The sequence below is a fragment of the Cavia porcellus genome, unplaced genomic scaffold (genome assembly GCF_034190915.1).
Source record: "Cavia porcellus strain 051 isolate PalLab524CR breed Dunkin Hartley unplaced genomic scaffold, mCavPor4.1 scaffold_10, whole genome shotgun sequence".
Lineage (NCBI taxonomy): Eukaryota > Metazoa > Chordata > Mammalia > Rodentia > Caviidae > Cavia > Cavia porcellus.
This window is the reverse complement of record NW_026947493.1, coordinates 84,304,002-84,331,222: the sequence shown is the minus strand read 5'-3', so window position 1 is coordinate 84,331,222 and position 27,221 is coordinate 84,304,002. Positions and strand designations below refer to the sequence as shown.

Below are 27,221 nucleotides of genomic sequence, written 5' to 3'. Positions count from 1 at the left end.
TCACTCTGCCCCTCAGGTGGGGAACTGAGCTAGTCAGATCCACGGAAGCCGAGCCTCTGTGTCTCCACTGCAGACGCCCCGCAGCCTTGTCCTTCAGGGCCGAGTCCTCCTGAACTCGGGAACACCTGCCCCTCTCCACAGAGCTCTACTTACTTTGCTTTTTTAGAGACAGGGTCTCGCTATATGTCCAGACTGGCCTCAAACTCAAAGATATCCTCCTGCCTCAGCCTCCTGCATGCTGGGATTACAGGCGTGCACCAGCAGGCCCAGCTGAAGAGCCTCTTGAAACCCCCCTGGCTGGGTCTAAGGTGAGGGGACAAGTTCCCCTGGCCAGCACTGGGAAAGCCCAGCACGGCGACCCTCTCCGGGTTCAGCTCCAGGGAATCCTCAGCCTTCTCTCTTCCAGACTGCAGGAGGCGGAGGCAGGTAGAGCTGCTCGGCGGGACAGCTCACGTTGGTGAGCCCTGCCAGCGACTGGAATCTCTGAGAGTGCGGGGGGGGGGCTTTGGTTCCCTGGCGCTCCTCGGGGTCTTCAATGGATCCTGATGTCTGTACGTCTGTTTCAGCGCCTGTTTCGTGAAGGAGTTGGATACGCAACCGCACCCTGATGCCAACCAGGGGAGTGCGTGTGTGTGCGTGTGTGTGCATGTGTGATACATTCCCATCCATCCTAAGGGGGAGGCCGAGGAGGGCTCACAGCTGATAACTCAAGCAGCAGCCGTAGCCCGGGCCTGCTGGCACAACCACTCAGGAGGCTGAGACAGGAAGGTCACAGGTTCACAGCCAGCAACAAGACTCTGTCTCAAAGTAAAAAAATAAAAAAACTGGGGCTGGGGATTTAGCTCAGCGGCATAAGTGCCTGCCTTGCAAGCAGACAGTCATGAGTTCGATGCCTGGTACCGATAAAAAGGAAAAAGACCATAAAAAAAAAAACAAACCTGGATGTGCCCAGTGTGCAGGCCCTGGAACCAATGCCACTAACACACAGACACGTATACACATGCACACATGCATGCATTTTCTCACCGGGGCTGTTCCCCATCTGTGTGTCCTCTGTTCTCATTTTCCAAGTGGGCTGCCTGGCTTATCTTGTGCCGAGGTGAGTCTGCAAATTCTCCCTCAAGGCCTGTGGTTGTGGTGTCATCTGCTCAGCCCGAGACGTCCGTCAAGGGGAAATGCTGCGTTTGGAGACAGTCTAACGGATGAACTTTTCCTGTTTCCAGTCCAAGTGGTTTCTGCGTTAGTCTGCAGCCCCCCATCTTCCCTGCAGTCAGCCAGTTCCGCCTGTCACAGCTAGCCCTGACCCACGGGAGTTCCTGTTCTGTAGAGAGCGGGACACTCAGGTCGAGGCTCACTGTCACTTCCTGTAGCATTTAATCACCATTGGTGGAAAGTCTTGTTTTGTATCAAATCCCTCTTGGACAGGGATTTAGCTCAGCAGTATGAGCACCTGCCTGGCAATGCAGGGTTGTGAGGTTGATCCCCTGTACCAAAGTAAACAACAAACAAAAAATAAATCCCTCTCACGTCTGTGTCAGTGTCCGCTTACCTCATGCAAGTGACTCTGCACAGTCCCTGTCGCTGTGGCTGTGTCGTCTTGCAGTCCACTTCACTCTTCAAATTACTCAGCTGTTTTTGTAACTTCTTTATTTTTTTGTGTTTTGTTCTGAGACATCTTGCTCTGTAGTCCAGGTTGGCCCTACTCTTACTATGCAGTCCAGGCTGGCCTCAAACTCAAGATCCTCCTGCCTCAGCCTCCCAAGGGCCAGGATGACAGGTGTGCACCACCACGCCGCCCAGTTCTGTTAAGGACTTCTGTGTCTGTGCTCATGGTGGACACTGACCGTGGATTTTTCTCTTCTTGCCCTGCCGTCGGCTCCGTGCTATTATATAAATGCACTCCAAGAGGCCTCTGCATGTTGGCCCCTGGGCTGTTCCTTTTCGGGCAGATGCTGTTGGCCCAGATGTGGTGCCCACAGCTGTCCTGACACTGCCCCTGCGAGTGTGGGTTCTGCCCTGCATCTCCTGCACGGCCCCAGGGGCAGTGTTTGGTCCTGGGTGCCAGCCAGGCCCCGAGGCTGGTAATAGGTGTACGCTTGCTGGGGATTCCTTTCTTTTCCTGGCTTCTTAGCACCTTTGAGTTTTCAGTTTGTTCCACTCCATACCTGGGGAATAGGAAGCAAAGAGAAAACACGGTAACTTGCTGCTATGTCCCTTGGTCTCAGTGTCCCCAGCTGGTTTCCAATCTGCCTCTGGTTTTTTTGTGTTATTGTTGTTTTGTTTTGGGTACTGAAGATTGAACCCAGAGTCTCTGCACTGAGCCACATCTCTGATCCTTTTTATTTTTTGAGACAGGGTCTTGCTAAGTTTCCTAGGCTGCCCTCAAACTAGCAGTCCTCCTGCCTCAGCCTCCCGAGTAGCTGGCATTACAGCGTCTGCCCCCGTGTCCCGGAGGCTTTTGCGTTGTTGTTCTTTTGCAGGGCTGAGAAGGCTGACTCCTGGCTCAGCCCTGCCTCGATTGTTTCTGGACAACATACTGGGAGCCTCTGACCCGGAGGGAGACCAGGCAAAGGGCATCTGATGTTTCCCAGAGCGTAGTGCGCAGGGGGCCCCTTGCTGTGGGCAGCAGGCAGGAACCATGGTGTCGATGAGGCACCCAGGCTGGCATTGCTTAGAGCCGCTGCACCGGCTGGGTGCCCAGGAAACCTGGGGGTTGGGGAGCTCTGAACACCGACTCAGCTGAGTCGCAGTGATGGCAGGGCCCAGGGCCCAAACAGACAAAGGGCCACACACAAAACAAGTCATGCACAGATCCAGCCTGAGATCTGCCTCTGCAACCTCCCTGCGTCCCTGGGTTTGATGTCTTGGCTGACCCTAGCATCTGTATGCGCAAGCATCTCTGGCAGGGGGACTCATCCTCCTGCTGGAGTTTTTTATATGGAGCTGGCTTTTCATATGGAGTTTTCTTTTCTTTTGAGACAGGATCTTGCTGTGTAGCCTGGGCCGGTCTTGAACTCAAGTGGTCCATGTCTTGGGAACATAGGCCAGCAGCCAGTGCCACCACACTCGGCTCCTTCTGCTACAATTTTAGTTCCTGCTTTTTTTTGGGTATGAGAATGTATCATCAACTTTGTATTCGATGGCATTTTAATTGCCGCGCTGGAGGACGCTGCTGCCAGTGGCAGGGAGGGGTGCAGCTGTGAGGCAGAGGGATGTCCCCAGGCGCCCCCACCAGGCTCCCTCCATCCTGCCTGTGGTGCTCATCTTATGCCTGGCCTTGCCAGCTCCGGTGAGACCCAACCACAAGGGACACGGAAGGTCACAGTGGTCTCTGTCATAAACAACCAGGGTGGCGCCTCTGAACTGGGCTGCTCTGGGTCCCCCAGCTTCTGCTCTGCAGGTTCTTGTCCTGACTTCAAGATGTGGTATACCCCAGTTCCCTGGGAGACACGCCCCTCCCCCGCCAGGCTGTCACAGGGCCACAGCCTGCTGCAGGGAATGCTGGGAAAGATGGTATGGGTCCCAGGAGCCCTGGGCTCTGAAACCGTTAGTTCTGTTGGGGAGAAAAAACGGCTGGTCAGAGGGGTCATATGGAGGCCTGGGGTGGAACCCCAGCAGTGAGACACAGAGAGACAGAGAGAGAGAGACAGACAGACAGATGGAGAAAAAGGAAGGAGAAGCAGGAGGAGGAAGAGGAGGAAAGGGAACGAAGGGAAAGGAAGAAAAAGGTCAAACTGGGTGGTACACACTGGCAATACCAGCACAGGAGGCTGAGGCAGGAGAACTGCTCCAAGTCTGAGGCCAGCCTGAGCTACACAGTGAGTTGCACGTCAGCCTAGAGTACACAGCAAGGCCCTATCTCAAAACAAAACAAAACAAAACAATATTTATTAATAATAAAATCAGGGACGACTATAAGCCTGTAATTTAGTAACTCACCTAAAAACAACAAAACAAAAAGGTGCCATGGCTGTTAGCATATTGTTCTTTATTTACTTAGGGTTTTTTAAAAGACAGGGTCTCATCATGCAGTTCAGGGTGACCTTAAACATTTTGTAGCCTAGACTGGCCCCAAATTCCCAGCAATTCTCCTTCCTCAGCCAACTGAGTGCTGGGATTACAAATCTGTGCCACCACGCCTGGCTGTGGTGCTCGGCGTCAGTCAGCAGGAAATAGGCCCGGTGGGACACACTGCCAGCTGTGAGAAGAGATGCAGGAACAGCTGTGCCGGGTTGGAAAATCCAACCGCAGTTAGACTGCCCTGGAAAACAGGAAAACAGCAAGGTTTTGGCCAGCGAAGTCCCCAGAGACAGCTGGGTGTGGTGGCGCACACCTGTCATCCCAGCCCCAGGGAGGCAGAAGGGTTGCTGTGAGTTGAAGGCATGAGCCACATAGTAAGACCTTGTCTCACACCAAACAAAGAAGACAAGACCAGAAGTGGCATTTATACGCAGTGGAGCACTATTTGGCCAGGAAGGATGCACTTGAGTCATCTGTAGAAAAATGGATGCACCTCAGGACCATAATGTTAAGTGAGATAAAACACACAAAACACACAGAGCTTAGATATCGCATGCCTTCTCTCATATGAGAAAGTCAAACTTCAAAGAGCAAAATAAAAGACAGATAGTAGGAGGTCGGGAGACAGAGGGCCCGAGAGATGGAGGGAGCAAGGATGCGACGGGGTCAAAACAGAGCATTAAGATGCTCTGCACAGGCCAGCTGTGGTGGTGCACACCTGCCATCCCAGCATCCAGGAGGCTGAAGCAGGAGGACTGCGGTTTCAGGCTGACCTAGGCTACACAGTGAGTTCAAGACCAACCCTGTACATAGCAAGACCCTGCCTCCAACCCCCCCCCCCCAAAAAAAACAAAACCAACCAAAAAACAGGGACAAAAAGGAATAAAACGTGTAAAAAAAAGTGTCAGTAGTTTTTGGGGTGCTGGAGTCTCCTTCTGCAGGTGATTTCTAGGTTCTTTCCGTCCTGAGCAAAGAACTGGTCAAGATTAGAGCGAGGAGTAGCAAAATTTTATTAAAGGTAGAAAAGGAAACAGGCTTTGCAGAGTGAGCTTGGGGCGAAGTAAAAGTAGGAAAAGCAGCACACCCTTCGGCGTGAGGGTGACCCTCGTGCGGCAGCGCAGGAGGCTCAGGCCCAGCGTGCACTCTTTCCGGGTCCCCGCTCCGCCGACGTCTTTGGACTCCAGCAGCCTATGCAGAGCCTGCTCAGGTTTTCGCCAGAAATCCTTGGGGGGCGGGGCTTAGGCATCATTCGCGCCTGCGTCCTGGGGTCTGTAAGGAGCTGGCTCTGCCACACCCTAATTTCTGGAGAGGCATGGGAAGTAGCGCGGTGGTGTAGAGTCCCTCCTGCCACCTAAGGCTGTGGTGTCCAGCCCCAGCGTTGCGCACGCACTTGCCATACGTTCACATTTTCCTTGCAAACAGAATCATGCTTAGTAGAATTTACAGGTTTCCCCGGAGGGGGTTCCTGGGGATTGGAACCCAGGCATGCTATGTACATGCTATGTACACGTGCTACCCTGGAGCAGCCACAAGGCAGGTGGGCCTCCCGTCTCCACCCAACCTGTTCATTCAGCTCAACTTTGGAACGGGATTGTTGAGACTGGAGCTGGGTTTCTATCAGCCAGAAGCCAGATGTGTGGTGCACATGTGTAATTCCAACACTTGGGAGGCTGAGGCAGGACTGCTCCAAGTCAGAGGCCAGTCGGTGCTACCTCTTGAGTTCAAGACCAGCCTGAACGACGTGGTAAGATTCTGTCTTCAACCAACCAAGCAAGCACAAAAAGGGATTCTATCAGACACTGAGGCTGGCGGCCGGAACGGAATCTGCTGACTCAGACCCGTGGGGCTCTTAGAACATCCGCTGGGCCTCAGCTGTCAGGCACCTGTGGAGCACAGCCAGGCAGCGCCCTGGCTCAGGACACTGCACAGATGGCTCCCGAGTGGGGCGTGGCCTCCTCTAGGGTAGAGAGCACCCTATCAGGACGGCCGTCTTGGTTTTCCTGTTTGGTTCTTTGTAGCTCAGACAAGCTTTGATCTGGGCAGTCCAGGCCGGCCTTGAACCCTCCACGATCCTTCTGCCTCTTTCTCTTGTCCCTTCTTTCGAGTGCACCTTTCCCTTGAACATTTTCTTCTATTTCCCAATATCTAGTATACATTTTGGTCCTTATTTACATTTTTGGTTTCTCGCACCAGAGACAAGGGGTATTTACATGAGCATGTCCAATTCAGTTTGCTTAACAGTGTGGTCTCAAGGTGCATCCATTTAGATGTGGTGATTTTGGCAGAGCAAAAACCTTTATTTTGACTACTTAATTGTTAAAAGTGTTGGGTATAATCCCACACTTGGGAGGCTGAGGCAGGATTGCCAAGCACTGGAGGCTGGCCTTGCCTACACAGCCAGAACCTTTCACCCCAAAAAAGAAAGAAATCAGGAAATAAATGGACTGGCTAACTGCAACTCATCAGGAGCCAGGGGCCAGAGTGGCGCTGCATTCCTGTAACCCCAGCACTCTGGGATACTGAAGCCAGGGATCCAAATTTAAGCCTAGCTTGGGCAAAGTAGTGACATCTTGTAGAAAAAAACGAAAGTTTAAAAGGCCAGGGATGGACCTCACTGTGAAGGCTCAGAGTTCAGTCCCCAAGCACCACGAAAATAAGATACAACTCATTGGAATCAAAGGCCAGAAAGGGCTCTGCTTATAAATCAAGTCAAGGAAGAAGTCAGCCTGCTTTTCCTGTGTGCCAGAAACCCTGCACGCTGGAAAAAAAACAGGAAGGGAGCCTGCCTTTCCCATGAGTCAGCCAGTAGCAGCTGGGAGACAAGAGCTCCCCCAACTCCCAGGCAAGCGGCTGATCCGAAGGAACACAGGCTGGGATGATGGCAACTGAGGTACAAAAACAACTCAATGCTTGTATCAACTGATTGACTCCGTAGACCTAAAGCCAGTAGTCTGAGCATGTTTAGAGGATAAAAATATACCACACGGCAACTATGGGGGGTTTCCTGCTGTCTTGTTTTTGATTTTCAATACTGTTTTGTTGTGTTCCAAAATTCAATATTGTTCTATTTTGTTCCATTTTATTCCCTTCAAATAAGTAAATAAATACACAAGCAAAGGATAACTAAAAATATCTTAAAGTTAGTTCTCTGGTAACACTGTAATTTGGGAAGTTATCAAGGTTGCTGACACACACAGCACTGAAACAACTTGAGTTTGAAGCTGTCTCATGATGCTACATAATCTGAAGCAGGATGTGGTTAGGTGACCATTTTTCACTAAGAGAACACAGGTGCAGGAAGACCTAGGCGGAAGTTAGTCAATGCAAATCCACTGTAACCTTATGATGTACGGGCTATTCACGTTAGAGACAGAAATGCAGCTATGCAGCCCTGGCACCTGGATGGAAGCAAAGAGGAGGCCAAGCAGAGGATTTGCAACAATGTAAAAGGCACTTAAGCCAGAGTCCTCTGCTCTAAGTACCCAGTTTTGGAGGAACTGTTTTAGGCACTATTCCAGGAGGGAAGCGCGGAAGAGAGGCAGCCAAGTGAAATGCAGGGCCCAGGCTTGGAGGGAGGTGCTGGCCCAGGCTGGTCGGGACTGAAGCAGGTGTGCCGGCGGACGTGGGTGGGGGTGGAAACCCCAGCCTCAGGCAGCTGCTGGGATTTGGGGATGCGGTGGAGGCACTCTCCAAACCTTTTCAGTGATTCTGAATACTGGAATTTTGTTACACTTTTATCAGTACGTGTTTGTGTGTACTGATGATTCTATTCATCATGATCCACATGCATGTAATTCTACAGATGATTTGGTGCATGTCGCACGACAGGTCTGCGACACGTCTTTAGTTTCTCGTCCTTTTCCCTCTCCTCCTTCCCCCTCCCTCTGACTCTTGGTCCCCTTCCCATTCCCCAAAACCCGTATCTGCCAGAGATTTAGCTCAGTGACCAAGTGCCTGCCTGGCAAGCACAAGGTCTTGAGTTAAATCCCTGTTACCAAACAAACAAAACAACAGTAACAAAAACCCAAAACCTTGTCTCCTCCCTACTATTACCTCTCTTTTATTTGGTTCTTCATGGGCCACTCACATCAAAGAAACCATGTGATCCGTAAACTTGTGTGTCTGATTTGCTGCACTCAACATCATGGTCTCTTGAGGTGAACCCATACAAACAACTCAAGTTTGCAGGGTGTGGTGGCACAGGCCTACGATTTCAGCACTCGGGAGGCTGAGGGAGGAGGATTGATGCAAGTTCCAGGCTAGCCTGGGTTACAAAATGAGCTCAAGGCCAGCCCGAACTGCAGAGCGAGACCCTGTCTCACAAGGACAAAAAACAAAGCAAAAGGATCCCCGCCATGACTCAAGTTTCTTAATGGCAGACAGTACTCCACTGCACGGGAATATCACGTTTTCTCAGTTCATCGGTCCAAAGTCATATAGGCTACTTTCAAGACTGAGGTTTTTTTTTAATCCAGTAAACAATTCACTATGTGGCGCCAGGTAATGATGCAAAACCTCACGGTTGTACCGCAGGCACTCAGTGAGGTAAGCACAGCCATCTCTGCGGATCAGAGCAAACAGGTTTGCAGAGGTGCGGCGGCGACTGTTGATCACGTCCTTGAGTAGCAAAACATCTATTAAAAAATAAACAAGCCAAGTGATAAATGGGCCACAGTGACCCAGCAGAGCGCTACTGCTTCATTGTAACTGCATGAGTAAGGTCATCTTTTCTTTATTTTTTTTGAGTCAGGGTTTTACTTTGTAGTTCTGGCTGTGCTTGAACTCACTATGCAGCCCAGGCATCTTGACCTCACAGTTCCTCCTGCTCCAGCCTCCTGAGTGCCAGGATTTCAGGTGTGCCCCATCACATCTGGCTAGGTTTACTTTAAATAAAAAACTTAAAAAAAATTCTAACTGCGTATACTAAGGCTATACCTTACCCTAACTTCCTTTTGCTCCTGGTCTGGTGCTGGGCACGGAACCTGGGCCCTCACACATGCTAAGCATGTCCTACCACGAGCTCGCCCCAGGCTGGCTGCCCACAGGTTACAGCCCCTTTTGGGAAGTGTATTTTTTTTTTTTTTTCTGTTGAAACAGGGTCTCTCTATGGCCAGGTGGCCTCAAACCCAGTGCTGCTCCTGCCTCGGCCTCCTGAGTGCTGGGCTGACAGGCATGCCCACCGCACTGGACTGCACTCGGCTGCTTAGCTTTCCTCACTGCGAGAAGTGAATAAAGACGAGGAAAGAGAAGCGCACGGCTGCTGCTCTGGGTGCTGAAATCTGCGGTGGTGGAAGGACGTGTGCCCTTCTTGGTTGCGTCTGTGGCGGGCGCCTGGGCATCCCCGAGTCTGAAGGTGAATCCCGCACGCAGGCACGCACGCACGGCGACCTCCCCGTGCTCCATGTCACACTGCGGCGTTTCCATCTCTTTTCCAGTCTAAGGCCATGGTCCCCCGAGGTGGCATCAGTGACACAGGCGAGTCTGTGCTTGTGACCTATGGCTTCCCTTCTCTCAAATGCAGGGCTCGTTTCTGGCTAGGCCCAGGCAGGCAGCTCCACCCGCACTGCTGCTTCTGAGCTCCTTGCTGCAGCTCGTGCTGTAACACAGGTTCCTGAGACTTCCACTCACACCAACCAGTCAGTCAATACATACTCTGGAGGCTGATGCAGGAGGGTCACTCTGAGTTCAAAGGCAGCCTGCACTGCGCAGAAAGACCCTGTCTCAAAAAGCAAAGTAAAGTAAAACTAGAGTGGGGAAAGGGAACTGAGCGACTTAGTGCACACAGGTGACTGTGGGTCACAGCCGAGAGCTGCGCCTGCCATTCCACAGGGACTAGGCATCTAGGGGGCATGACTGGTCAGCAGGCAGGGATTTCCAGGCCCCAGGACCCTCGCTGTGCTGGGTGCCAGGCAGACTCAGGCCGACCCCTGGAGGTAAGAGTGCTGGACAGGGCACGCCTAGCTCTAGCACTCAGGAGGCTGAGGCAGGAAGAGTCCAGCTTAACTGTAGCGCAAGACCTTGTCTCAAAACACCGCAGGAGGAAAAGCAGCAGCACTAGCGGTAGCTGCTGGGGACCGGTGGCTCATGCCAGGGCTGGACCAGTTTTCTGGGCGCTGCACCTCGGTTTCCTAACCCCACCTGGGGCATAAAGTGCTTGGAGCCTGTCCCTCCTCTTCCTCCCAGGAGGCCCCTGGGGGCAGCTCGTGTGCAGGGCTTTCCTTTGCTTTATAACTCAAGAGCTTTCAGGGCATCTCTTACCAAGCCATAGGCTCGCTGGGTATAGGGCACACTCCTCTGGTCCCAGCACCCAGGGGGCTGAGGCGGGGGATCGCTGTGAGTTTGAGGCCAGCGTGGACTCTACAGCGAAATCACACCTTAAAATATCAAAAACAAAACTCAGTGAAACCAAGATGTAGGCTTATGGAGAGCGGGGAGGCCGAGGCACAGTGCTCTCTCGATGAGGCAGGTCATCTTGCCTGTGCCATGTCCTTCCCGGGTCCCGATCTCAGAGGTGCTGCTCCAGTGAAACCCTTCAGCCTCATTCTGGGTCCTGCGGGAGCCACTTTTCCTTGTGGCCTGCAGAGGAGGAACAGGGTCTTGTTCTAGCTCCTCCCACTTCAGCCCCACACAGAATTACTGCTTTTGTACCTCAAGCAGGGTCAGATACTATTCTGTGGGTTCAACTTCCTCCTCTCTCCTTCCTTCTTTGGCTTCTGGGGACAGAGTCCATTTTGGTGTTGAACTCACTATGCATCCCCAGCTGGCCTCTAACGTACAGCAATCCTCCTGCCAGAGCCTTCTGAGTGCTAGGATTCCAGGTGTGTTCGCACCATGCTCTTTTCTACTGACTTGGTGCTCAACCTTACTTTGCAGTGCTTTCCGTGGATAGAGCCCCTCACCACCGGCCATACGCTGAGTGGCAGGACCAGTGTTTCTCCTTCTGTACCCTGCTTCCAGTGTGCTTGCTGTGTAGTACATGGCAGGTGTGCACTGTTGCTGACTGAGTAACTGAATGTGTTCCCTGGGCTGGGCATTGCATTTGCTGTGTGTGTGTAGTGGGGTAAGTCTCTCCCTGCTTTCTCACTCTGAAAGTCGCGGGGTTTGCTAGGACTATGCTGCCCCAAAGTCTCGCACAGCGTGTTCCAATACGAGTTCCCAGCCCTGGCATCACCATGGCAGGGAGGGCCCTGAACTGTGTACCCAGTGTCAGTTCCCACAGATTTGGGGCCACCCGACCCCAGGACAGGAGGGCAGGGGACAGGAAATCGTCAAGGTGAGACCCACACGTACCCAGGCCCCCATCATGCTCCTGTTGACCGGACACTGTAACCATGTACTAAGGGGAAGGGACCTAGGGCACCGCTGAATTCGACCCCGGGTGAAGGACATCCTGTGAATCACAGCCAGGTGAAGAAACAAGATCCAGTCAGGTGTGGTTGAGACAGGAGGATCACCACGAGTTCACGGCCAGCCTGGGCTATGTAGTGAGAGCTTGTCTTGGGGTGAGAGTGCGGACAAACAAACAGAAATAACAGAAATCAGACAAGGCCAGCAGTCAGAGGCTCCCTGCTCCCCACTGTTCCTCTGAGAGCCTGCTCTCACTCAGGGACGCCTCGCTGGCTTTTCCTACTCAGACTGTCCCAACATGCTTCCCCCACAAGGACTATTTCACTTGTCTGGTTTGGAGGCTCACATAAATGAAAATTACCATTTCTGGCTTTCACTACGCAGGATCCCACCACATAGCCCAGGGTGGCTTCAAACTCATCATTCTCCTGCCTCGGCCTCCTGAGGGCTGGATTAAACTTGTGTAGTATGTACTACCGTCTGGTTCATTTCTCTTTCTTTTAAAAAGTGCCCTAATTATACTTTCATTCTGGAAACCTTTATGTTGTCATTTTTTTGTTTCAAACGTACAAATTAAGAGTTGTACACGTGATCTTCAGACTCTTGGGGCCTCTCTTTGGCTGTGGGAGTATGATCTGCCCCTAAAAGGGGAGGGTTAGAAGGGGTGGGATTCAACACCCCAGGGAAGCCCCAAGTCCTGAGAGAGGCCTCAGGAATAAACACCCCAGCTTCCTGGCCTCAGCTGGCTTGTTGTGAAGTGCATATGGTCTCTAGAGGGCTGGGGGCCGAGTTCCAGTTGCCCACAATGGTAGAACACTCATCAGACACGGTCTCTGGGGCTCCCCTCCGTCTGTATTTCTTCATTCCCAGGTGGTGCTGCCTGCCATCTCAGTCTTTTTTTTTCCTTCTGTTGTTTGGAGATGGGGTCTCCCTCTGGAGCCCTGGCTAGTCATGAACGTGCAGCAGTCCTCTTGCCACAGCCTCCTGGGCGCTGGGATGATAGTACGTGCCAGCCTGCCCTGCTCCCCACATATCATTTTCTAAACTATTCAGTTACAGGTTTGTCTCAAGGTCCAGCTTTGGGGAAAGCAGACCCAGTGTTAGGCGTGGCCTACTTAGGGGTGTAGCCCTTCAGGGTTCCTACACAAGACAGATTCACAGGGGCTCCCCACTGACTGGGGAGTCCTGGACATTGATCTCTGCTCTCCTAGCTCTGAGGCCCGTGGCAGGAATCACTCAGCCTAGGGCTTCTGAGCGGTTCTGTGGCCCTGGTGCCTGGCCTCGTGACAAAGCTTCACTCCTTAGTCTCAGCCAGCCTGTGGGTTCCACCTGGTGACTTGGTGTCACTTCTTTAGCTCTCCAGGGCCTGTGTGAAAATGGAGAATGTTCTCATCATCCTCAAAGGGAGAATTTATCAGATTACAAAGCAAGTGCCCGAGCTTTCTGTTTAAATACATACTGAATATATATATATATATACACAGACACACATGTGTATACTTGATATACATAAAAATATGTATGCATACACACACACACACGCGCGCACACACACACACACACATTGAACCTAAGGCACATGCACTGAGTCATAAATTCATCCCTTTTTGAGACAAGTTTTTGCTACCGTAATTCACCAAATTACCCAGGCTAGGCTGAAATGTGCAATCTTCCTGCCTCAACTTCCCAGAGTGCTGGGTCTACAGGTGTGTGCCACCATGCCTGGCTTGTATATGTATTTATGCATAGTACTTAACATGTATACATAAATTCAAATTTTTTTCTAGTGCTGAGGATCAAACCCAAGGCCTTGGGCATGATATACAAGTCCTTTTACCACTGAGCTAACCCTGTGCATATTTTTATTAAGAGACTGGTTTTTGCTGTGTACCCCATACTGGCCCCAAACACTCAGTGGTCAAAGTGAGGATGGCAGCAGTGGCCTCTCACCAAGTGATCCTCCTGCCTCAGCCTCTTTAAGTAGCTGAGACTAGGCATGTGCCACCTCACTGCTGGCTCAGCTTCCTTTCCTAGGGTATCACCAACTTGACCTTTCCAAGGAGCAGCTGCCTGAGCCCTGGTTAATTCCCTCCTTGGCTCTATTTCTTCCACAGGAACAAATCGTGGTCCCCAGATACTCCTGAGAGCCTTCCTGGAAGCCTAGCCTGAAGGGCTTCTCTTAAATCTGTTCTGGTCTCTTCTTCCTTTGGCTGGGTGGCACTTCTTGTATTTATCATACTTTATTATTGGTTCTAAATAGTCCACTACTTCTGAATTATTAATTGCAGATGACAGATGTGCTACACAGGAAAGAACAGTGCGATGGCAAACGATCTGGGTTTGTCTCAACTGCAGGGCCTGCCTAAGGAATCTGAGCTTTGGTGTCACCATTCATATAATAGGAATAATAGGACTTACATTACTGCATGGTCTGAGTGTTGTTATTATCATTTTTTTTGTGACTGAGACTTGCTATGTAGCACAGGCTGGCCTTGAACTGACTGAGATCCTCCTGCTTCAGCCTCTGTGCACTACTGCACCTGACCTGAGTACTGTAAGACACAGGCATATAAAGTAGAATAAAGGCTGGAGATTTAGGTCAGCAGTGTAAGAGCCTGCCTGGCAAGTGTGAGGTCATAGTTCAATCCCAGGTATCAAAAAAAAAAAAAAAAAAAAAAAAAAGGGCCAGGGGTTTAGCTCAGTGGCACAAGTGCCTGCCTGCTGGCAAGTGCAAGGTCATGAATTTGATCCCTGGTACTAAAAAAAAAAAAAAAAAAAAAAAAAATCGTAGAGACATTTAAAACTTTTGTTTGCTGAGCTTCCTATGTATGAGAACTATTCTAAGTGCTTGACATGTTATCCTTTTGCTTTACAGTACTTTACTCGATATAACTTACTTTAGACCTCCAGTACATCCATTACTAGGGGATATTAACAAACAAGATGGTTAGGACTGCAAATAGCAGGACCACTGGACTTTAACACAAAGTAAAAAGTCAGTTTTTAGCCTGCATGAATCCCAGGCGATGCGGGAGCCGGCGACCTACTAAAGTGTTCCATTATCTGTCTCGTGGGGAACCCAGTCTGTCCTGATTTACCAATCATTTTTCACGTACGTTGCTCACAAGAACTTGCTAAGCAGAAGTGCGTGGCATCCACAGAGGAAAAGCATTTTCCCTTCCTAAGAAACGTGCTCCAGCCAAACTGAAGGCAGACTTACCTGGAAGGTGAGACGCCCAGGTTTCCAGTCCTGGATTCGGAGGACTTGATTTTTGAAGGGGGCAAAAAAGCCTCCCGAGAAAGATGCTATGCACTGGATCCCCAGAAAATCATCACGCCGATGACTCCATTTAAGAATCTGCCCCTTCCATCCGATCGATCAACTGGAGAACCTCTCTGCAGAACAGGAAAAGAATTTTTCATTTAGGAACCATAAGAAAGTCGCAAGCCCTTCAGAGAGGGAATTTTTACACTTGGTCCTCGCGAGGTCTGCACGGGAGCGGGGTTCCAGTGTTCAGCATGCCGTGCGGCCTGGGCTGGGCCTGTTCGGGCAGAGGGTCGCCGTGGTCACCTCAGTCCCCTGTGTCGCCCGCGGAGAGACCCTTATGTAACGAGCTTTTCTCGTATCTCAGATGATCTAGCTTCCCTTTGAGATGCTGTTACAGAGGGAGGCTGGGAACAACGGCGAGCCCTAGGGGCTCGCACCGCGATGGGACAGCCCCGGGGACATCCGGGCGGAAGCGCCCTCACGGGACCGCGCCACCTCGCGCCCGCCAGCCTTGGCGTCCCAGCGACGCGAGCCGGCAGGGTGCCCAAGCCCCGCCCGCGCGAACACGTGCTCCCCGGAACACTCGTTCGCCACGCTACGCCCACCGTGGGGCGGAGCTCGGACCCGGAAGCACCAATCGGCGCGCGCCTTACAGCGCCGTGGCGCGCCGGCGTCGGGCCGTCCAATCGCAGGCGCTGCACCGCCCGTTCCTCGGAGCCCCGCCCCCAGCCGCGCCCCCGCTAGCCGGGCTCGCCGCCGCCCCTCCCCCGCCCCGGCGCCGCCCGCGAGGCGGAGAAACTGGGGCAGAAGTGAAGATGGCGGCGGCGGTCTCTCGCCCGTGACGCGCGGCCCGCGCCCGCTCCGCCTGCCGCCCGCCGCCCTCCGTCTGGACCCGCGCCGGCGCCCGCTCGCCCCCGCGGCCCGGCGCCATGACGTCCATCCACTTCGTGGTGCACCCGCTGCCGGGCACCGAGGACCAGCTCAATGACAGGTACACGGCCGCTGTGGGGCCGGGCCGGGGCGGCGAGGCCGAGGCCCGCGGCGAGGACGAGGTCCGGGGCGGCAAGGCCGGCCAGGCCCGGAGTCCGCGTTCGTCAAAGTTGGGTCGAGGCGGACAATGCGACGCGGGGGAGGGGCGGAGCCGGGTCCACACGGCCGGCTCCGTGCGGGAGGCCGTCGCGGCGGGCCTGATCCGGGGCCTGTGGGGACCCCGCCGCCGGCCTGGCCGAATCGGGACGCGGGTCGGGCTCCCACTCCTCTCGGCCCCGGCCCGGCCCTGCCCGGCCCGACCAGCCCGGCGCGGCTTTTTTTGTTCCTCTCCATCCTAACGCTCGTCTCCGAGTTGAAGTCTGACAGCTGGGCCCCGCGCGTGGGGCGACAGAGCTCGGGGTGCAGCTCGCGGGGCCCCGGTGTCAGGCACGCTGTACGCCTCGGCCTTGGCTATGCTGGGTGGAGGCGGAACCTGGGCGTTTGTTTGTTTGTGTATGTATTTATTTTTGGTTTCTCTTAAAGCTGTGTTGCTTTGACCTCCTCCCTTCCTTCGCCACCCTCCTCCTCTGCCAGTTTAGGAGATTGGATTGCAGGTCCTTGCGCTCCCGGGCACGGCGATGAAGCAGGAAAAGTTCCTTCACTCTTGCAAAACAGACCGCGAGCTGGGCAAGCAAGGCCTGCGAGGAAGCGGGTCGGAATCGGGACTCGACCTCCCGAGGTGCTGAGTGTTTGCAGGGCGGAGAAAGCAGGCATCCCCTAAGCCTCCCTCGCCCAGGAGTCTTCCTCAGCTCCGTTTCTTCAGAGGATACAAGGCCATCTGGCTCCAAGTTGAGCGCGAGGTGTAATTTCTGCTAAGTGATCCGGTGACTTAGTTGCATGACGCCCTATTTGTCATGCGCTTCCCGGGAAGAGGAAGAGGCCTGGCTGGCTGGGGAGACACAGGGCTCCCTCGGAGCTTGGTGTGGGGACAGCTTTTAAAGTCAGAGCCGGCCCCTGCGGTTGCTCACCCTGGGCTCAGATTTGTCTAATTCTGCTGTAACCACATGGTTAAATACATGTTTATGAAACTTCTGAAATACTTTTTTGAGGTTAATTAATCACTTGGAGTTGTGTCCTAGCTCCTTAAATGATGAAGCAACATTTACGTTATTTTTTGTTTGTGATCCGTAGTGGTATTCTTAACGCTGGAGCCTAAGTGTTTTTGTAAGTTTGGTGAGGAGAGTGCCTGTCATTCACAGAAGCACGCCTGTAATGCTTGTGGGTAACTCGGAGCTTAGTCACAGCAGGGAAGAAGTAGGACATATTTTCTATATTAGTCCCCACTTTATGTGCCAGAAGCCCTGGCCAGCTACTCACTTAGGCATCCTGAACCTGGTTTGCAGTCAGTTCAGTTTTTAATACTCCTTTTACTTCAGCTGTTTGAGAAACTTGAAATAGTTGTGTTTTTTTGTTATTGTCTTGTTTTAATTTTCCTGTGCTAGTAATTGAACCCAGGGACTTCGAACTGAGTTACATCTTCAGTCCTTTTTGAGGCAGGGTCTCCCTGACTTGCTCAGCCTCTTAGAGTACTGTAATTACAGGCACACTCCACCACTCCTGTCTACAAATAATACATTTTGAAAGCTTTTTCCATTCTTGGTATTCTTGCCAATATACAATATTAAGAATTTTTTTCTTTTTTTTTTAAGTGTGTTTTTGAGGCAAGGTCTGTCTATGCAGTTCAGCTGGCCTTGAGCTCACTTTGTAACCCAGGCTGGTCTCGAACTCAGCAATAGTCCTCTTGCCTCAGCCTCCTGAGTGTTGGGATTATAGATGTGTACCATCACACCCAGCTCTTAAGGATGTTTAGATGTTTTAAGTGTCAGTATAAAATATTAAGAACATTTATGAATTCTTTCATAAGGAGGATGACAAGCAGATTTGACAAGACAAGCATGTGTTGCATTAAGGTGATACATAGATGATTTCCTTTACACCAAAATGTGGTAGGGAGACTTTTAGGTGTCTGGTTGTATCTGGAAACTCAGATCTGTTCTGAAAGTGGTCTTGAGACTGTCGGGACGCCGTGAGCCTTGAAGCTGATTTGTGATGGAAACTGTTGGGTCTGTTTTTTGAAAGGAAAGCTCCTTTTTACATACTTATTTGTAAAGTAATTCGGCCAAGCTTGTCTCTTTCTTTTTTTTTTCTTTTTTGGTGGTATTGGGATGGAATGCAGAGCTTTCCAATCAGCTACATCCCTAGCTCATTTTACTTACTTAATTTTGAGACAGTCTTGCTATGTTATAGCTTGAGGAAATTCTGTTTCCAAGAAAGATTGGTTTTGTGTGTGTAACTAGCATAAAGATACTAGAGTTTTCTTACCTTCAGATAGAAATGTTAGCAGCCAGACACGGTGGCACGTGCACTCAGGAGGCTGAGGCAAGAGGATTGTTGGAAGTCGAAACTAGCCTCAGCTGGAAAGTAAGCACAGTGTCAGCCTGAACTGCATAGTGACCCTGTCTTGAAAAGACCAAAAAGAAAAATATTTGTTTTAAACCAAGTTTTAGTAAGTTTCAGAATTAGAAAAGTGTGCTATCATCACTTTAATATGAGAAACGTGATGAGAGTCACAGATGAGTAATAAATGATAATTTTGGAGGAAAACATGTATAAGTCAGTAGACTTTTTTTTTTTTAAATTTCCTTTACACCAAAAGCAGTAGGATTAGACACGCTGCATGGTACTGCACATAAGTTGCTCTGTGACAGTTCCAGGAGCTGGGCGGAGTGGCAGACATCTGTGATCTCAGCATTCTGGGAGACTTGATGCTGGAGGATTGTAAGTTCCTGGCATCTTAGGGAGTCCCAAAAAACGATTTTTTTTTTAAACAGAAATTGGAGATGCAGCTTGGTCAAGAAAAGGTCCTGGGTTAAATCTCTAGTGTAGAAAAACAAAGTGTTTGGTGCTTGCTTGGCATATATGAAACCTTGGGGCTGAATATTGACATTGAAAAAAAAAAAATCCAAACAAGTGAAGGCAAAAGAAAACTTTCGGGATCCAAAATAATCAGTATTTTCTTCTCCAAATAGGTTTTCTTTTGTGCCATTTGGACTGTGTTTCCAGGGAGTGTCTTGAATTGGTGCCATGTTTCTGCTTGTTACTGTCTCAGAATCAGCAAGAGATCTGGGGACAAGGGTCTACGACTCGTCCCCAGGGTCTGGGTCAAGGTGGAGGTTGAGCTGGACCTGCCGCTTGGCAGGTGTGGAGGGGTGGGGACCCCGTGTCCTCTCCCCTTCTGGAGGAACAGCTGGGGACTCAGTATCCATGGTGCCCAGCAAACTGCTGGCCTAGTTCCTGTGACCTGTGTTCAAGAGTATTTCTGAGTCTCAGGCATCCCAGTCTTAGAGCAGCCGGCTGCCTTCAGGCCTTGATTCCTCTTTCCCCTGAGCTCCTCCGAGGCTCTAGATTCACATTTTCTTTAGTGCTGCCAAGACTGTGATCTGCTTCCCCAGGCCTTTTGTATTTTATTTTGAGACACAGCGGACCTTGGACTTGAGATCCTCCTGCATCAGCTTCCTGGGTCAATGGGGTGGCAGGTATGCACCACTACACCAGGACAGACTTTGGCTTCTTGTCAAGAGCCCTTTGTAAGGGGAGGTTAATCTCAGGATGTAGGTTGGTTATAACATAAACCAGTTCTCATTGTTTATTTTATTTAATCATTTAAGTTTTTTAGTTACTTAAGTTTATTGGTACGTTTTAGGTATACATAATGATCCCATTAGTCATAAGGAATTTAGATTTTTTTTTTTGAGACAGGCTCTCACTATGTAGTTTAGACTGGCATTAAAGGCATCATGTAGTATAAAGACTGCCAGGGTGGCAGTGTTCCTGCCTCAGCCTGCCTTGCTGGGGTCTGCTGCAGCACCTGGTTTTGCTGATGATTTCAATGTGGAATGTCCCTACATGATTTGTTGCCTTTTGACATTACAGTGTGACTTGCAGTGGTAAAGCCAGCTTGGTTGAGATTGTCTGATTGTTTACTAGTTTTCTCTTCCATGCTGTTAGGCTGCAAGGCAAAACTTGAAACTCCCTCTCTCTTAGAACCCCTGTGATGACCCCTCCTGTCTCTGCTCAGATGCAGTACCCCTGGGGGTAGGAACAGAGCAGGGTGATTCCTCTGGTATTAGGAGGGAGAAGCCTGAGTTAAGAGACCTTGTGCTGGAACATCCTTAGCCTCCAGGGAAGTCTCCTGAGTGTCCTAAATTTGTCATTCTGAGGGAAAAGCAGCAGTGTCTGGAGACTTGCTTTGGTTTTGTTTTTCAATGCTGAGATTGACTGCCAGGCCTTGGGCCTGCTAAGCTTGGTATGTCACTGAGCAGCCTGGGACCGTGAGATTGGCCAGACCTGGGCATTGGTGGGTGTGGTCCAGTGCTATAGACATGGTACCTCTGGCCTAGAGTATGCCAGCTTGCCGAGGCTGAGAAAGCACTCTGGATTAGCTGCAGTGGGAGCAGATGGAAAATTCATTGCAAATGGCCATTAGGAGGAGCAGTTCAAGAGGTGACTTTTGGGAAAAACAATTCAAGGCATGTTAGGTCCATCAATCTGTCTGCCCATCCATTGGTCCATTCTTCTACTTCCCTCCCTTTCCTTCATCTGTCTCTGTTTCTTCTCCTCCCATTTTTCTCCCTCCCTCCCTATCTCTGTCTCTCTCTGTGGTACAGGGGAACTTAGCAATTTAGGGAACTTGTCTCCAGAACAAGTCTGGGGATGTGCCTCAGGGCATAGGCCCTGGGTTCAACCCTCTGTACTGCAAATATCAAAACACAGTAAAACAACTTTAATGGGGTATTTTATACTATTTTGTTGATACTGTCTGTGCAAGAATTGTAAACTGTTTCAAATGAAAAAATATGGCAGGTCTTTAGATAGCTGTGTATTGTAACATTCCTTTTTTTCAGGATAGAAAGTGAAGTCTTAACATTATTTTTTTATTGTCCACATTTGTAGCACAAAATGATTGCATTGCTCTTGGGGAGTTGGTCTATGCACGTAACACATCTCGATTATTTTTTCATTCCTTTCCCTTCCTTCCCTCTGTCTCTCAAACTTGTAAATACATAATTTATTTGCATAGCAAAAATACAGTATTCAGTTTCTGATGGTAATATTTACCTTTTAAAAAATGTTTGTTTCTTTTTTTCCTCCAAATCTATTTTATTTCAAGGAAAATGTTTGTTTCTACTCATATATGTTTGCAGTACATAAAATATTTTCAAGTGGACTTGGTAGTGCACACCTGTGATCCCAGCACTCCACAAGAGTCTGAGGCAGGAGGATCACAGAGTGACCTTGTGAGACCCTGTCTCAAAATAAAAAGGTGAAAGATATAGCTGAGTGCGGAGGTCCTAGGCTCAATCTCTAGTACTGAAAGGAAAAAAAATTATGTTTTACATGTTGTATTTACTTTTGTTTTCCTCGGTACTGAATTATGCTTGACAGTACAGCTCACTCACTTCAGCTGTATAGTTGTTTGGTTTTAACAGATGGGTACAGTTGTGTGGCTGCAGCCACAGTCAAGATACGAAACGTATTGCCTGGCGCTGCTCAGAGTTTCCAGGCCCTTCTCCCTGCCTTCTGTCCCAGAAACTGCCCTTTCTGTCACCGTGCTCTGCTGGGGAGGGTTTTGTGGATGGCGAGTCGGGAGTGTGGTTCCCTTGGCCTAGCACATCCTTTGGGGTGTGTTGTTTCATGGTGTATAGTAGTTTCCTTTTACTCTTCCTGGGTTCCATTTCACTGTGTGGATATAGTACAATTTTATTTATTTTGTATTTTTTTTTTAAGACTACAATTTAAAAATCTGTTTGCTAGTTGGGTTGTTTTTTAGTTCTGGCTGCCTACTAGTGTTTATTATCTTTCAAAAATTTCTTGTTTTTATTTATACATATGTGTCATCCTTCTAGGAAATGTGGAAAACATTGAATCTCGTAAATTTTTGCCAGATATGGTGGTGCATGCCTGTATTCCCCGCACGCGAGAGAGGCTGAGGCAGGAAGATTGCAGCTAGTAGTTCAAGGCCAACCTGGGCACATAGTGAGACCCTTTCTCAAAAAGCCCCCTCTCCTGTGAAAATTCTGTGGCAGGCGTGGTGGAAGAGGCCTGTGATCCAGCGCTCTGGAAGACAAGCTGGAGGCTGGCAGGGGGACTTACGGAGGGAGATTCCTCAGGGGGACATTCACTGCCTGGTTCCATGGAGCCCAGCAAGCGCAGTAGAATCCGGTCCATTATCACTCCTGATGTTGGGGTAACTTTTCAGCCTTTTTTTCCTTTTTTTGGTGGTGCTTGTGAATAATCTCAGGGCCTCAAATATGCTGTGTTCATTTTTTAATTAATTAATTAATTGATTTTTAAAAATCTTGCGACAAGTCTTGGCTGTGTAGCCCAAGCTGATCTTGAACTTGTGATCTTGCCTCCCCACCTGTCCCCATGTTGCGGTTCCATGTGCATGCCATCATTTTTGGTATTGTCTTTGGCCCCCCCCCCCTTTTTTTGTACCAGGAATCAAACTCACAGCCTCACACTTGCCAGGCAGGCACTTAAGCTGCTGAGCTAAATCCGCCATCCCCTTTTTGGTTTTTCTGAGACAGGGTCTTGCTATGTAATTCTATCTGGCCTTGAAGTCACTATGTAGCTCAGGCTGTCCCTGAGCTCATGGCAATCCTCCTGCCTCAGCCTCCCAAGTGTTGGGATCACAGGTGTGCAGCAGCATGCCTGGCTGTCTTTGTTTTTCTATACATGGATATTTTTTGTTTTTATGTAGTTCATCTTGAGCATAACTTCATATAGTTGAACTTCTGTTTTTTACTTTAATTACAGTGGGCACTTATCATAAAATACTTTTTTATTGATAGTAAATTTTCATGTTCATTAAAAATTGTATATGTGGGCATGGTGGTTCATGCCTAGACTTCCAGCATTTGGGAAGCTGAGACAGGAAGATTCCTGCAAGTTTGATCATCTGGCTCCAAAAAAAAAAAAGGAAACTGTATACATAAAGAGGTTGTATTTTAGGATTTCATTAAGTGTAATGATGGTATTTTTGATTGCTAGTTATAAAAATAATAGTGCCGCATTGCCAAGCACTGCGATGAATGAGTGAATGAACGGCTTTTATTTTCTTTCCTTTAGTTCAGGTCCCATTTTTGTGGTGTAGGAGAGGGGGTTGAGGATCTACTACCTCAAAAACTGGCTCTGTGTTGGCCACAGCCTGTGATTTCAGAATTCAGGTGACATGCCAGGCCAGGTGGCATACACCTTTCTTCCCAGCACTGGGGAGATGAGGCAAGAAGATCACTGTGAATAAGAGGCCAGCTAGGGGTACGTAATGAGTTCAGTGGACTGCACAGCAAGACCCTGTCTCTGAAAGTCAAACCGAAACAAACAGAATTCAGGTTTCTAGGTGATTACCGCAACACCCTGGTGCAGGTCTCCTTCGTGGGCAGGTTGGGCCGCTCAGGGCTGTGTTGCGTGTTGTGGGTGGTGGTCTGTGGGAGCTGCTGGCCCTGGAGTGGGTTCTGTAACCCTCAAGAGGAAACTGGAGTTAAGGGCCTGGCAGTGGCCCTCTTAGGGCTTGGCTTCCTGTGCAGTCCTGAGCAGGACCAAGTTCTGGTGATTTGCTTTCCCATTATTTCCTAGGCACTGGGGAGGGAACCACACTCTCAGCCCTTCATAGTGTTTTTGAAATGAAAAGTTTTCTGGCAAGAATATTGGTATATATTTGATTCTTTTTGAGAGCGAGAGTTGCTTTGTCGGTCAGGCTGGCCTCACATGTGCAACAATCCCTCTGCCTCAGCCTCAGCCTCCAGGGTGCTAGGATCATATTTGCACATGGTGCCCAGCTCTGGCAAGAATATTTTAGGAGAGTAGCATAACCTAACCAAGTTGGAATTAAATCATTGACTGCAGTGGATTTTTCCAGTGAAGAGTTTCTTGGTAGAAGGCAGGGCTCCCAGTGGCTGGGGCGGTGGGGAGCCTCCTCCTGTCTCTTCCTCCTTGTCCTCTCTAGCACTCTCCTCTGTGGCCCCTTTTCCCTCCCCATGCTTCCTGCTTTCCTCTCCCCAGCACTGCAGGGGCTCCCTGGTCTGTTTGAAGAAGGTGGTTTTCTACCTCTTAATGATGATGTGCATGTAAGTGCTTGCAATGGTGAAAACCAGAGTTCAAGGAAATCATTTGCTGTCAACTGTTTTTCATCACTTCCTTGTTAGACTGTGAAGTTGAAAAAGTTCAGATCAAGTTACACAGATGCCAGCCCCTCCAGTGCCCTGGTGCTAAAGGAGCCGGTCACAAGCCAGGCAGTGCTAGAGAGCAGCGGTACAGCAGGAGAGGAAAGCTGTCTCAGCCAGCAGTGCTCCGGGAAGTGCCGCAGACAGGTCCTTGGGGCGCTGGTGTCAGTGTCTGGGGTGCTGGTGCCTGCCAAGCTTGACAGCAGTGCTGGGTGCCTGTGTGTCACCAGCCCAGCCATCCCCAGGCCTTGCCCAGAACTTGGGGTTGACCAGCCCCTGGGGCTTTCTCTGGCCCATGGGGGTGTCGGGGGCAGAGGAAGGGTGGTTAGTGGGCTTGTGGAGTGGTTCTGGGTGGCTGGGTCTTGTTCTCTTAAGTTTAGTTTGAAACAAGTAGAAAGTTGCAGATAGTACAGAAGAGTTCCAGTGCCTGTCACCCAGTTCCCTCAGCTGCTTTTGCATCTGTCAGAGTCCTACAGATAGAAAGGAACAGTTCTCAAGTGCCTTCTTGGGAATTATTTCTCCTGAGACAACATAGGTTAGAGGAAATTTAAGGAAAGCTTGGTCTTTTTAGATGGCAGTTTTAAATCAATAGCGTGCGCTTAGTGATTAAGGGTGTAATCAGGTTGGTTTTGATATGGTAGACAGACTACGAATTGGAGTAGAAAGGATTGGGGATTTTGTTCTGGGTCTGGTACTGATTGGCCATGTGACTGTATGTGCTTGAAATGCCATGTGGCCTTGGATAAATGATAAAACTCATCTGTAAAGAGAATTTGGTTAGATGATTCAGGTGGGTTGGTTTTCTTCCTGGGATTGTGATAGGGATTTATTCATTTTTTTAATAGTTTAGAAGGAGAAAGAACTGTGAGTCTTTGGTTTTTGCATGAAGAAAATGGGAAGTGGGAAGGAAATGTTGCTTACTCAGTTCAGTGATTATCTTGCCAACTAAGTTGGCAAGTGGTAGAGAGCCTGCTGCGACGGGCAGGGCGGGTACTCGCCCTCCTGCTCCACTTCTCTCTCGGGAGCCTCAGGCCTTGAGGTCCTGGGCCCTGGAAGCGCTGTCACTGTCAGCGTGAGGGCGTCCTGGCTGACGGTGTGGTAGTGACAAGCTCAGAGTGAGCGACACTGGCACACAGACTGTGGGGGTTTGTTGGTCTGCAGATGCCGATGTCCAGGATGGGACGGGCTGCAGCCCACCGGTATGGAGGCCACTGCCTCGCTGTGCTCTGCCGCCCCTGCTGGGGGAGTGGGAGGAGGGAGTGCCCTGAAACCTGTGCAGTTTGCCCTCTTTCTTTCTTTCTTTTTTTTTTTTTACCAGCACAGGGGATCAAACTCATGACCATGCACTTGCAAGGCAGGCGCTTATGCCGCTTGTCGATGTCGCTCCCGGCCGGCAGGAAGGACACACGACAAAGTCCGGCAGTGGACAACCTTTTCTTTTATTTTTCTTCTCCGTACAGCCTGCCCTGGGATCGCTCCCAGCCGAAGCCTCCTTTGGTCCGCTCCCCGAGGCTCCTTCTGGGCTTCTACTTCCGGGCTTCTTCTTCCCCCCCAGGGGTGGCACCAGTATATATACGGATACAGTGTCCAATCATGTTAAAGTAAGCAAGGCAAGCTGATTGGCTAACATCATCAGTTGCCAGGCAGACTATATTGTTGAGCGGGTTGCTTACGCGGTAAGCAGGAAACTAACGTGCTCGATGGGAGGGGTAATCTACCTCAGGCTTTACTCTTTACTACAGGCCTCACGTCCGCCAAGTGAGGCGACCGGGCTCGGGGCTGCGGCTCCCAACATCTCCCCCTTTTTTATTTTTTATGAATGTGCGCATCGTAGCCCTTCTTGGACTGGGTGCAGAGGCTTATGCCCTATGCGTAGGCCCACCGTAGGTCCTTGGCTTAGACCCTGGTCGGCCGTCCCATGGTCTGCCAAGGCCCTGAGGCCCTCGTCCTTTTTCTAGGGCCAGGCACAAACTGGACGGAACCTGGATGCACACAAGCTTGCACTCATTTCCTCTCCGTAAAGAAATCCCCTCGGAGAGAAATTTAGACCTGGGCAGCATCTAACAGTCCAGCGGCTTATGTGCAGGATGGGGTAGGGCCTGGCTTAGGTTGAGTCGCACCGGGGGAGTACGCTCTTACCCGTCATTGACTCTCCTACCCAGCTATGTCATAATTTTTTAGAGGAGGAGTGTGGGAAGCTCACCACCTCTAGACTCGGTCGTAGGCTAGGCGAGCGAGCCATGCATATGCCTGAGGATCTTCTTGTCCATTTCGGGCTACCGCTATTTTTATTCATCTTGTTGGTTGGTCTGTGATGGATCTCCGGTAGGGCAGGTCTGATCTTCAGTCGAGGGCTTTGTCGCCCGTGTCAGTCTCTCCGGTACCCACAGTGGTTCTCGTCCCGATTCCTGTGGGAAAACACAAACCGCGCCTCGGTTCCAGCTGACCACTGGATCCGGGCCCATCCATTGTCCTGTCAGGACATCTTTCCACTTCACCCACCCTTTATGGTTGGGGGAAGGGTTGCAGTGCTCCACGGCTGGGGAGCAATTATCATTATTTAAATTTAAAAAATTGTGTGTGAATAGTGCCATGGATAATCGTGCCTTTGGGGCCAGGCCTTGGCCTACTCCCTCTTTTTGTTTTTGTAAAATTTCTTTGAGGCTTCTATGAGCCCTCTCAATGATTCCTTGACCTTGGGGATTGTATGGGATACCATGTTTTAATTGAACCTCCATCATTTTGCAGAACTCATTGAAGGCTTTGCCTATATAGGCTGGTCCATTATCAGTTTTTAATATTTTTGGTTTGCCCCATGTGGCCCAAGCCGCCAGGCAATGATTGATCACATTAGACACTTTTTCACCTGTTTCTGCTGTTGCGAATATGACGTGAGAACAGGTGTCTATGGAAACATGAACATATTTAAGAGTCCCAAACTCCTGTATATGTGTGATGTCCATCTGCCAAACATCACCAGGGATCAAACCTCGAGGGTTTACTCCCATCGGTATGGCAGGTTTGTATGTGGCACAGGAGTCACATAGTCGCACGATATCTCGTGCATCTGCTCTGGAAACATGGAAATGGTTTGCTAGTGTCTTGGCATTGACATGAAACTTATCATGGAAGGCACGGGCTCGCTCGATTGGTGTTAGTAAGGTGAAAATCCATAACGGGCGAGTGGCAGTATCAGCAGCCGCATTCCCCTGTGCCATGGGCCCCGGCAGGGATGTATGTGCTCTTATGTGGGTGGTGAAGACCTTATGGTGTTTGTTCTGAAGCAATGTCTGGATAGACAAGAACAGCCCAGCCACTGTGGAAGTGGATCT

General features: G+C 50.2%; 1 protein-coding gene and 1 long non-coding RNA gene across 14 annotated transcripts in view; one reads left to right on the top strand and one right to left on the bottom strand.

Moving 5' to 3' along the window:
• Positions 1-5,006: 5,006 nt before the first annotated feature.
• On the bottom strand, positions 5,007-15,232 carry LOC101788721 (uncharacterized). Of its 6 annotated transcripts, none has more exons than XR_002789250.2 (5): positions 14,588-15,232; positions 11,729-12,733; positions 11,311-11,516; positions 10,279-10,596; positions 5,007-9,736 (listed from the first exon to the last, which is right to left on the bottom strand). It is a non-coding gene; the product is annotated as an uncharacterized LOC101788721 (long non-coding RNA). The 6 variants fall into 6 exon arrangements; XR_010050271.1 differs by having other exon boundaries at positions 11,938-12,733; XR_010050270.1 differs by having other exon boundaries at positions 11,311-12,733; positions 14,588-14,763; positions 14,939-15,232.
• A 182-nt stretch (positions 15,233-15,414) lies between these two features.
• Positions 15,415-27,221, top strand: part of Ubr5 (ubiquitin protein ligase E3 component n-recognin 5) — a 125,241-nt gene continuing 113,434 nt past the window's right edge. For all 8 annotated transcript variants that reach the window (XM_063257699.1, XM_063257695.1, XM_063257696.1 and 5 more), the window contains exon 1: positions 15,415-15,626. In XM_063257699.1, coding sequence (XP_063113769.1) covers positions 15,565-15,626 — 62 coding nt within the window. In that variant the 5' untranslated portion in view covers positions 15,415-15,564. The remainder of the gene's footprint in view (positions 15,627-27,221) is intronic.